Genomic DNA, 12,500 nt, shown 5'->3' with positions numbered 1-12,500 from the left:
GGGGTGGGCAACTCTAACTGTCTGTTTGACTGAGAGAGTCTAGGGGTGGGCAACTCTAACTGTCTGTTTGACTGAGAGAGTCTAGGGGTGGGCAACTCTAACTGTCTGTCTGACTGAGAGAGTCTAGGGGTGGGCAACTCTAACTGTCTGTTTGACTGAGAGAGTCTAGGGGTGGGCAACTCTAACTGTCTGTTTGACTGAGAGAGTCTAGGGGTGGGCAACTCTAACTGTCTGTTTGACTGAGAGAGTCTAGGGGGTGGGCAACTCTAACTGTCTGTCTGACTGAGAGAGTCTAGGGGGTGGGCAACTCCAGTCCTTCCTCAAGGGTTGGAGTGGTGTGACACTATCCCCAGCAAACACAACTGATTAAACTAATTGATTATTGGAGTCAGGTGTGTTAGCTGGGGCTGGGGCAGTAGTGTGACACCAATCAGGCCACCAAAGAGTCTGGCGTTGCCTATCCCTGGTCTAGGAAGAAGAGAGACAGCGAAACAAAAGGAGAGAAAGAGAGAGACAGAGAAAGAGAGAGACAGAGAAAGAGAGACAGAGAAAGAGAGAGACAGAGAAAGAGAGACAGAGAAAGAGAGAGACAGAGAAAGAGAGACAGAGAAAGAGAGAGACAGAGAAAGAGAGACAGAGAAAGAGAGACAGAGAAAGAGAGAGACAGAGAAAGAGAGAGACAGAGAAAGAGAGAGACAGAGAAAGAGAGACAGAGAAAGAGAGAGAGAAAGAGAGAGACAGAGAAAGAGAAAGAGACAGAGAAAGAGAGAGACAGAGAAAGAGAGAGACAGAGAAAGAGAGAGACAGAGAAAGAGAGAGACAGAGAAAGAGAGAGACAGAGAAAGAGAGAGACAGAGAAAGAGAGAGACAGAGAAAGAGAGAGACAGAGAAAGAGAGACAGAGAAAGAGAGAGACAGAGAAAGAGAGACAGAGAAAGAGAGACAGAGAAAGAGAGAGACAGAGAAAGAGAGACAGAGAAAGAGAGAGACAGAGAAAGAGAGAGACAGAGAAAGAGAGACAGAGAAAGAGAGAGACAGAGAAAGAGAGAGACAGAGAAAGAGAGACAGAGAAAGAGAGAGACAGAGAAAGAGAGAGACAGAGAAAGAGAGAGACAGAGAAAGAGAGAGACAGAGACAGAAAGAGACAGAGAAAGAGAGAGACAGAGACAGAAAGAGACAGAGAAAGAGAGAGACAGAGACAGAAAGAGACAATGAAAGAGAGAGACAGAGACAGAAAGAGACAGTGAAAGAGAGAGACAGAGACAGAAAGAGACAGTGCTGGCGTCAAGCTCAGCAGCACTCAGGAAGACAGGCCACACTGTCAGATGGTGCCAAACAAAAGCAGATCATTAGTAGACAGAGAGAGAGATGGCACCTCCTTGTCTATGTTACCAGACAGGGACATAATGAGATGGCACCTCCTTGTCTATGTTACCAGACAGGGACACAATGAGATGGCACCTCCTTGTCTATGTTAACTGTTACCAGACAGGGACATAATGAGATGGCACCTCCTTGTCTATGTTAACTGTTACCAGACAGGGACATAATGAGATGGCACCTCCTTGTCTATGTTAACTGTTACCAGACAGGGACATAATGAGATGGCACCTCCTTGTCTATGTTAACTGTTACCAGACAGGGACATAATGAGATGGCACCTCCTTGTCTATGTTAACTGTTACCAGACAGGGACGTAATGAGATGGCACCTCCTTGTCTATGTTACCAGACAGGGATATAATGAGATGGCACCTCCTTGTCTATGTTACCAGACAGGGACATAATGAGATGGCACCTCCTTGTCTATGTTAACTGTTACCAGACAGGGACATAATGAGATGGCACCTCCTTGTCTATGTTAACTGTTACCAGACAGGGATATAATGAGATGGCACCTCCTTGTCTATGTTAACTGTTACCAGACAGGGATATAATGAGATGGCACCTCCTTGTCTATGTTAACTGTTACCAGACAGGGACATAATGAGATGGCACCTCCTTGTCTATGTTAACTGTTACCAGACAGGGACATAATGAGATGGCACCTCCTTGTCTATGTTAACTGTTACCAGACAGGGACATAATGAGATGGCACCTCCTTGTCTATGTTAACTGTTACCAGACAGGGACATAATGAGATGGCACCTCCTTGTCTATGTTAACTGTTACCAGACAGGGACATAATGAGATGGCACCTCCTTGTCTATGTTAACTGTTACCAGACAGGGACATAATGAGATGGCACCTCCTTGTCTATGTTAACTGTTACCAGACAGGGACATAATGAGATGGCACCTCCTTGTCTATGTTAACTGTTACCAGACAGGGACATAATGAGATGGCACCTCCTTGTCTATGTTAACTGTTACCAGACAGGGACATAATGAGATGGCACCTCCTTGTCTATGTTAACTGTTACCAGACAGGGACATAATGAGATGGCACCTCCTTGTCTATGTTAACTGTTACCAGACAGGGACATAATGAGATGGCACCTCCTTGTCTATGTTAACTGTTACCAGACAGGGACATAATGAGATGGCACCTCCTTGTCTATGTTAACTGTTACCAGACAGGGATATAATGAGATGGCACCTCCTTGTCTATGTTAACTGTTACCAGACAGGGACATAATGAGATGGCACCTCCTTGTCTATGTTAACTGTTACCAGACAGGGACATAATGAGATGGCACCTCCTTGTCTATGTTAACTGTTACCAGACAGGGATATAATGAGATGGCACCTCCTTGTCTATGTTAACTGTTACCAGACAGGGACATAATGAGATGGCACCTCCTTGTCTATGTTAACTGTTACCAGACAGGGATATAATGAGATGGCACCTCCTTGTCTATGTTAACTGTTACCAGACAGGGACACAATGAGATGGCACCTCCTGTCTATGTTAACTGTTACCAGACAGGGACATAATGAGATGGCACCTCCTTGTCTATGTTAACTGTTACCAGACAGGGACATAATGAGATGGCACCTCCTTGTCTATGTTAACTGTTACCAGACAGGGACATAATGAGACGGCACCTCCTTGTCTATGTTAACTGTTACCAGACAGGGACGTAATGAGATGGCACCTCCTTGTCTATGTTACCAGACAGGGATATAATGAGATGGCACCTCCTTGTCTATGTTAACTGTTACCAGACAAACATGTCTTTGTGTGACAGGGACGTAGTGAGACGGCACCTCCTTGTCTATGTTAACTGTTACCAGACAAACATGTCTTTGTGTGACAGGGACGTAGTGAGACGTACTCAGACATACAAATAAATTAAATATGGAAGAAATTAACATCTGGGAATATGTTAGTTTGTTCCTCTCTTTCCCCAGAGTATCTCACCTGATTCATCTGCTCAATCAGCTAATTACTAGAATCAGGTGCGCCAGATTAGGGCTGGGGTGAAAACCTAGAGGGCGGAAGTTCTCCCGGGAACACTGTTGTGAAGCCAAACTCACCGAGCTCCATGTCCTGGTCATCAGTGAGAATGAGGATGATGTTGGGCCGGATGTTACGGCGGTCTCTCTGGAAGGAGGCCTTGAGGAAGATGGAGGCGTGGGCCACAGACAGAACCCCCAGGAGCAGGAGGAGGTAACGGTTGGTGGAGGGCAGCAGCCCCTGTCCCGCCATCTTGACCTCGAAATTATCTTACCCTGCTACCTACTGGATCACTCTGCTGCAGCCACCGCTAAGACTCCTGGAGACACAACACAACAGACAGGAGGACATAGGTTGGACTACAGGACCAGTTCAACTAGAGACACAGGTGTTCACACCTAATGTCAAATAACGCTAGTCCTATGTAAAACACATTGAGAGTGAGAACCTTCTCGCTCACTAAAATGTACAACATTCTCTGAATGGGTTTGTGAATCTGACATGGAGAGGAAACAGAGCTCGTGGAGACACTAGAGCAGACGTAAGGTCAGACTGAGCCAGGAAACACAGGAACAGTTTTCTACAGACTCAAGGTGATCACGTAGAAACCAAAATAAATCTAATCAAAATCAAATGTTATTTGTCACATGCGCTGAGTGAAATGTTTACTTACGAGCCCCTAACCAACAATGCAGTTAATAAAACATAGGGATAGGAATAAGAGATAGAAGTAACAAGTAATTAAAGAGCAGCATTAAAAAAGAACAGTATATACAGGGGGGTGTCAGTACAGAGTCAATGTGCGCGGGCACCGGTTAGTTGAGGAAAAATGTACAGTTGAAGTCGGAAGTTTACATACACTTAGGTTGGAGTCATAAAAACTATTTTTTTCAACCACTCCACAAATTTCTTGTTAACAAACTATAGTTTTGGCAAGTTGGTTACATCTACTGTGTGCATGACACAAGTAATTTTTCCCAACAATTGTTTACAGACAGATTATTTCACTTATAATTCACTGCATCACAATTCCAGTGGGTCAGAAGTTAACATACACTAAGTTGACTGTGCCTTTAAACAGCTTGGAAAATTCCCGAAAATGATGTCATGACTTTAGAAGCTTCTGATAGGATAATTGACATAATTTGAGTCAATTGGAGGTGTACCTGGGGAATTATTTCAAGGCCTACCTTCAAACTCAGTGCCTCTTTGCTTGAAATCATGGGAAAATCAAAAGAAATCAGTCAAGACACCAGAAAATAAATTGTAGACCTTCACAAGTCTGGTTCATCCTTGGGAGCAATTTCCAAACGCCTGAAGGTACCACGTTAATCTGTACAAACAATAGTGCGCAAGTATAAACACCATGGGACCACGCAGCCGTCATACCGCTCAGGAAGGAGATGCTTCTGTCTCCTAGAGATGAACGCATTTTGGTGCGAAACGTGCAAATCAATCCCAGAACAACAGCAAAGGACCTTGTGAAGATGCTGGAGGAAACAGGTACAAAAGTATCTATATTCACAGTCAAACCAGTCCTCTATCAACATAACCTGAAAGGACGCTCAGCAAGGAAGAAGCCACTGCTCCAAAACAGCCATAAAAAAGCCAGACTATGGTTTGCAACTGCACATGGGACAAAGATCATACTTTTTTGAAGACATGTCCTCTGGTCTGATGAAACAAAAATAGAACTGTTTGGGCATAATGACCATTGCTATGTTTGGAGGAAAGAGGGGGAGGCTTGGCAGGCCGAAGAACACCATCCCAACCGTGAAGCACGGGGGTGGCAGCATCATGTTGTGGGGGTGCTTTGCTGCAGGAGGGACTGGTGCTCTTCACAAAATAGATGGCATTATTACGAAGGAAATTTACGGGGATATATTGAGGCAACATCACAAGACATCAGTCAGGAACTTAAAGCTTGGTCATAAATGGGTTTTCCAAATGGACAATGACCCCAAGTATACTTCCAAGGTTGTGACAAAAGGGATTAAGGACAACAAAGTCATGGTATTGGAGTGGCCATCACAAAGCCCTGACCTCAAGCCTATGAAAATTTGTGGGCAGAACTGAAAAAGTGTGTGTGATCAAGGAGGCCTACAAACCTGCTCAGTTACACCAGCTCTGCCAGGAGGATGGGACAAAATTCACCTAACTTATTGTGGGAAGCTTGTGGAAGGCTACCCGAAACGTTTGAACCAATTAAAAAAATTTAAAGGCAATGCTACCAAATACTAATTGAGTGTATGTAAACTTCTGACCCACAGGGAATGTGATGAAAGAAATAAAAGCTGAAATAAATAATTCTCTCTACTACTATTCTGATATTCACATTCTTAAGATAAAGTGGTGATCCTAACTGACCTAAAACAGGGAATTTTTACGAGGATTAAATGTCAGGAATTGTGAAAAACTGAGTTTAAATGTATTTGGCTAAGGTGTATGTAAAACTTCCGACTTCAACTGTACATGTAGGTACAGTTATTGAAGTGACTATGGATAGATAACAACAGAGAGTGGTAGTGATGTGGAAAGGGGGAGGGGACAATGTCAATTGTCTGGGTAGCCGTTTGACTAGTGTGACGACCCTCCCACTCTGTCGGCCGTATTCTGTCTTTGTTCTTGTTTCCTTATTAGGATGCCGGTGGGCGGAGTTGGGAGGGTCGTCAGCTACATGGGAAACACCTGGGCCATGTGTCTCCCAGGATAAATAGACCTCTTCCACATTCATGGAAGAGACTCTCTCCATGCAGACACCCGTTGTAGATTGTGTTGTGGTTCTTGGTGGCCTTTTGTTTGTTTGCTTTGGCACCTTTCATCACCCTGCATTATCACATTCATGCAAAACACTCACTTACACTACTGATTACTGATTACACACACCATTGTATATTATACTTAGTTGCTTTAGTTAATAAATATATATTTTGCTACTCCTTATCTCCACGTTGTCTCCCTTTGTTACGGGCTTTGAGCCGATTCGTGACACTAGATGTTCAGGAGTCTTATGGCTTGGGGGTAGAAGCTGGTTAGAAGCCTCTTGGACCTAGTCTTGGCGCTCCGGTACCGCTTGCTGTGCGGTAGCAGAGAGAACAGTCTATGACTAGGTTGGCTGGAGTCTTTGACAATTTTTAGGGCCTTCCTCTGACACCGCCAGGTATAGAGGTCCTGGGTGGCAGGAAGGTTGGCCCCAGTTATGTACTGGGCCGTTCGCACTACCCTCTGTAGTGCCTTGCAGTCGGAGGCCGAGCAGTTGCATACCAGGCAGTGAATCAACCAGTCAGGATACTCTCAATGGTGCAGCTGTTGAGGATCTGAGGACCCATGCCAAATCTTTTCAGTCTCCTGAGTGGGAATAGGCTAGGCCTTGCCCTCTTCACGACTGTCTTGGTGTACTTGGGCCATGTTACTTTGTTGGTGATGTGGACACCAAGGAACTTGAAGCTCTCAACCTGCTCCACTGCAGCCCCTTCGATGAGAATGGGCGCCTGCTCGTGCCACTTTTTCCTGTAGTCCACAATCATCTCCTTTATCTTGATCACGTTGGGGGAGAGGTTGTTGTCCTTGCACCACACGACCAGGTCTCTGACCTCCTCCCTATAGGCTGTCTCGTCGTTGTCAGGGATCATCGCCACATTGCATGAAGGTGTTGAAGTTGAACCTGTCCGTGCAGTCATGAGTGAATAGGAAGTACAGGAGGGGGCTGAGCATGCACCCCTGAGGGTTCCCTGTGTTGAGGATCAGCGTGTTGGATGTGTTGTTACCTACCCTCACCACCTGGGGGCGGCCTGTGAGGAAGTCCAGGATCCAGTTGCAGAGGGAGGTGTTTAGTCCAAGGGTCCTTAGCTTAGTGATGAGCTTTGAGGGCACTATGGTGTTGAACGCTGAGCTGTAGTCAATGAACAGCATTCTCACGTTCCTTAAGTCCAGGTGGGACAAAAGACAGGAAAGAAAGGGCAGTGTGAGTGCAATAGAGATTGCATCATCTGTGGATCTGTTGGGCCGGTATGCAAATTGGAGTGGGTCTGGGGCTTCTGGGATGATGGTGTTGATGGTGAGCCATGACCAGCCTTTCAAAGCAGTTCATGGCTACAGACTTGAGTGCTACGGGTTGGTAGTCATTTAGGCAGGTTACCTTGGTTCACCCCTGTTTACGTACATATGACAGTGACAGAGAGGAATCTAAACGCTCTCGACAACCGCAAAGGACCAAAGCCCTAAAGGAGCGTCAGTGAACCAATAAGATTCGGGGCTGATGTACTAGATCAGTCGCAGGGAGTGTAGAATACAGAAAGCAGCCATGGAGACCATCTGCCCCCCAGCGTGTCACCACGGCAACCCTGGTTGCCACCGGAGCAGTAACGAGTCCCCTCTGGCGTGGTCCCTGGGCTGCGTGCCTGTGAATGTGTCTCTGTGTGTGTCTCTCTGTGCCTGTGTGTCTCTGTGTGTTTGTGAATGTGTCTCTCTCTGTGTGTGTGTGTGTGTGTGTGTGTGTGTGTGTGTGTGTGTGTGTGTGTGTGTGTGTGCCTGTGTCTGTGTGTGTGTGTGTGTCTCTCTGTGTGTCTCTCTGTGTGTGTGTGTGTCTCTCTGTGTGTGTGTGTGCCTGTGTCTCTCTCTGTGTCTGTGTGTGTGTGTGTGCCTGTGTCTCTCTCTGTGTGTGTGTGTGAGCCTGTGTCTCTCTTTCTGTGTGTGTGTGTGCCTGTCTCTCTCTCTGTGTGTGTCTGTGTGTGTGTGTGCCTGTGTCTCTCTCTGTGTGTGTGTGTGCCTGTCTCTGTGTGTGTGTGTGTGTGTGTGTGTGTGTGTGTGTGTGTGTGCCTGTGTCTCTCTCTGTGTGTGTGTGCCTGTCTGTCTCTCTCTCTCTGTGTGTGTGTGCCTGTCTCTCTCTCTCTCTCTCTCTCTCTCTCTCTCTCTCTCTCTCTCTCTCTCTCTCTCTCTCTCTCTCTCTCTCTCTCTCTCTCTCTCTCTCTCTCTCTCTCTCTCTGTGTGTCTCTGTGTGTGTGTGTGTGTGTGTGTGTGTGTGTGTGTGTGTGTGTGTGTGTGTGTGTGTGTGTGTGTGCCTGTATCTGTGTGTGTGTGTGTGTGTGTGTGTGTGTGTGCCTGTCTCTCTGTGTGTGTGTGTGTGTGTGTGTGTGTGTGTGTGTGTGTGTGTGTGTGTGTGTGTGTGTGTGTGTGTGTGTGTGTGTGTGTGTGTGTGTGTGTGTGTGTGTGTGTGTGTGTGTGTGTGCCTGTCTCTGTGTGTGTGTGTGTGTGTGTGTGTGTGTGTGTGAGTGTGTCTCTCTCTGTGTGTGTGTGTGTGGATGTTGAAGCCATTAGATTCTCCCCACACCCCTGCATGGGAAGGGAGGCTCTACACCGTCGCTCACACCTCACATGGAGAACAGGCCACAGAATCATAATGACATGCACACATCTCTCTCTCTCTGTACCTCCCCGTCCTCTCACAGCATTTCTGCTGTCTCCGTAACACCAATACTAAACAGACAACAGTTCCAAAACCAGGTCTTATGTGATTATAGTCACAATATTAAAACCAACTACAATGAATTTTGACATTTGACTTTCGAAATATATAATTTTTTAAAAATTCATAATTGATATTATGAATTTAAAACTTAGAGCTCTAAACCATTTAAACATAGTTATTAGTAATCTGTTCATACAGTATTCCAACCAATCAGGTTGTATCTCTGCACCATTGTGCGTCACAGAGGAGACGTGAGCGTCAGATTAGTCCCATTCACTGAATTATACAGCCTGTTAGCTAGAGGAACATGCTGTCACAACACATCCAGCGCTATGTTTAACTACACAGTGACACATTCACAAATGTACACTGAGTATACAACACATTATGAGCACTCTTTCCCTAACAGACTGACCAGGTGAATCAAATCAAAATCAAAAATCTAAATCGAATCAAATTGTTTTTTTGTCACATACTTTACACATGTTTAGCAGTTAATGGGCGTAGCAAAATGCTTGTGTTTCTAGCTCCAACAGTTCAGTAATATCTAACAAAGTTATATCTGTCATGTTTTGTCATAGATTGTCATGTCTTGTCCCTGTGCTTCCTCTTCTATTCGTTTCCCCCTGCTGGTCTTATTAGGTTCTTTCCCTCTCTCTATCCCTCTCTCTCTCTCTCTATCGTTCCGTTCCTGCTCCCAGCTGTTCCTCATTCTCCTAACTACCTCGTTTACTCTTTCACACCTGTCCCCTATTTTGCCCTCTGATTAGGTCTCTATTTCTCCCTCTGTTTTCCGCTTCTGTCCTTGTCGGATCCTTGTTTGCTGTACTGTGTTCTTGTTCCGTCCTGTCGTGTTTTTGCCTTCATCAGATGCTGCGTGTGAGCAGGTGTCTCTATCAGCTACGGCCTGCGCCTACCCGAAGCGACCTGCAGTCTGTGGCCGCTTCTCCTGTTATTCCCCTCTACTGACTAGAGGATTTCTGTTATTCCCCGTTTGGACATTTCCTGTTAAGGATTCAGGATTAGTCGTTTTCTGTTTGGACTGGAATAAACTCTGTTTCTGTTAAGTCGCTTTTGGGTCCTCATTCACCTGCATAACAGAAGGATCCGACCAAGAATGGACCCAGCGACTACGGATCCTCGCAACTCAGCCGTCGAGATCCAGGGAGCGATGCTCGGCAGACACGAGCAGGAATTGTCTGCTGCTCGTCATGCCGTTGAGACCCTGGCCGCTCAGGTCTCCGACCTCTCAAGACAGTTTCACAATCTCCGTCTCGAGCCACCAGCTACTTCCTGGTCTTCCGAGTCTCCGGAACCAAGAGTTAATAACCCACCGTGTTACTCTGGGCAGCCCACTGAATGCCGCTCCTTTCTCACCCAGTGTGATATTGTGTTCTCTCTCCAGCCCAACACATACTCAAGGGATAGAGCTCGTATCGCCTACGTCATATCTCTCCTTACTGGACGGGCTCGTGAGTGGGGCACAGCTATCTGGGAGGCAAGGGCTGAGTGTACTAACGAGTATCAGAACTTTAAAGAGGAGATGATACGGGTTTTTGATCGTTCAGTTTTTGGGAAGGAGGCTTCCAGGGCCCTGGCTTCCCTATGTCAAGGTGATCGATCCATAACGGATTACTCTATAGAGTTTCGCACTCTTGCTGCCTCCAGTGACTGGAACGAGCCGGCGTTGCTCGCTCGTTTTCTGGAGGGACTCCACGCTGAGGTTAAGGATGAGATTCTCTACCGGGAGGTTCCTTCCAGCGTGGATTCTTTGATTGAACTCGCCATCCGCATAGAACGACGGGTAGATCTTCGTCACCGAGCTCGTGGAAGAGAGCTCGCTTTAACGGTGTCCCCCCTTTCCGCATCTCAACCATCTCCCCCCACTGGCTCAGGTGTTGAGCCCATGCAGCTGGGAGGTATTCGCATCTCGTCTAAGGAGAGGGAACGGAGAATCACCAACCGCCTCTGTCTCTATTGCGGTTCTGCTGGACATTTTGTCATTTCATGTCCAGTAAAAGCCAGAGCTCATCAGTAAGCGGAGGGCTACTGGTGAGCGCTACTACTCAGGTCTCTCCATCAAGATCCTGTACTACCTTGTCGGTCCATCTACGCTGGACCGGTTCGGCAGCTTCCTGCAGTGCCTTGATAGACTCTGGGGCTGAGGGGTGTTTTATGGACGAAGCATGGGCTCGGAAATATGACATTCCTCTCAGACAGTTAGGGGAGCCCACGCCCATGTTCGCCTTGGATGGTAGTCTCCTCCCCAGTATCATATGTGAGACACTACCTTTAACCCTCACAGTATCTGGTAACCACAGTGAGACCATTTCTTTTTTGATTTTTCGTTCACCTTTTACACCTGTTGTTTTGGGTCATCCCTGGCTAGTATGTCATAATCCTTCTATTAATTGGTCTTGTGGTCCTTCTGTAGCTCAGTTGGTAGAGTATGGCGTTTGTAACGCCAGGATAGTGGGTTCGATCCCCGGGACCACCCATACGTAGAATGTATGCACACATGACTGTAAGTCGCTTTGGATAAAAGCGTCTGCTAAATGGCATATATTATTATTATTATATTAGTAATTCTATCCTATCCTGGAACGTTTCTTGTCATGTGAAATGTTTAATGTCTGCTATCCCTCCTGTTTCTTCTGTCCCCTCTTCACAGGAGAAACCTGGTGATTTGACAGGGGTGCCGGAGGAATATCATGATCTGCGCACGGTCTTCAGTCGGTCCAGAGCCACCTCCCTTCCTCCTCACCGGTCGTATGATTGTTGTATTGATCTCCTTCCGGGGACCACTCCCCCCCGGGGTAGACTATACTCTCTGTCGGCTCCCGAACGTAAGGCTCTCGAAGATTATCTGTCTGTTTCTCTCGATGCCGGTACCGTTGTGCCTTCTTCCTCTCCGGCCGGGGCGGGGTTTTTTTTTGTTAAGAAGAAGGACGGTACTCTGCGCCCCTGCGTGGATTATCGAGGGCTGAATGACATAACGGTTAAGAATCGTTACCCGCTTCCCCTTATGTCGTCAGCCTTCGAGATTCTGCAGGGAGCCAGGTTCTTTACTAAGTTGGACATTCGTAACGCTTACCATCTCGTGCGCATCAGGGAGGGGGACGAGTGGAAAACGGCGTTTAACACTCCGTTAGGGCATTTTGAATACCGGGTTCTGCCGTTCGGTCTCGCTAATGCTCCAGCTGTCTTTCAGGCATTAGTGAATGATGTACTGAGAGACATGCTGAACATCTTTGTTTTCGTTTACCTTGACGATATTCTGATTTTTTCACCGTCACTCCAGATTCATGTTCAGCACGTTCGACGTGTCCTCCAGCTCCTTTTAGAGAATTGTCTCTATGTGAAGGCTGAGAAGTGCGCCTTTCATGTCTCCTCCGTCACATTTCTCGGTTCTGTTATTTCCGCTGAAGGCATTCAGATGGATCCCGCTAAAGTCCATGCTGTCAGCGATTGGCCCGTCCCTAAGTCACGTGTGTCAAGGTGGGTCCACCACCCAAAGGACATCCAACCAACTTGACCCAACTGTGGGAAGCACTAGAGTCAACATGGGCCATGGGTGTTAGGAAGGTGTTCTTAATGTTTTGTACACTCAGTGTATTTTCAAATGTATATTGAACA

The 12,500-nt window shown here is 46.7% G+C and overlaps 1 protein-coding gene across 6 annotated transcripts in view; it reads right to left on the bottom strand.

Annotated features, from left to right (window-relative positions):
* Nucleotides 1-12,500, bottom strand: part of LOC124045539 (extracellular sulfatase Sulf-2-like) — a 367,147-nt gene that overhangs the window by 90,044 nt on the left and 264,603 nt on the right. For all 6 annotated transcript variants that reach the window (XM_046364888.1, XM_046364889.1, XM_046364887.1 and 3 more), the window contains one exon: nt 3,478-3,716. In XM_046364888.1, coding sequence (XP_046220844.1) covers nt 3,478-3,649 — 172 coding nt within the window. In that variant the 5' untranslated portion in view covers nt 3,650-3,716. The remainder of the gene's footprint in view (nt 1-3,477; nt 3,717-12,500) is intronic.

Source organism: Oncorhynchus gorbuscha, linkage group LG10, assembly GCF_021184085.1.
Source record: "Oncorhynchus gorbuscha isolate QuinsamMale2020 ecotype Even-year linkage group LG10, OgorEven_v1.0, whole genome shotgun sequence".
NCBI lineage: Eukaryota > Metazoa > Chordata > Actinopteri > Salmoniformes > Salmonidae > Oncorhynchus > Oncorhynchus gorbuscha.
This window is presented reverse-complemented; position numbering and strand designations above follow the sequence as displayed.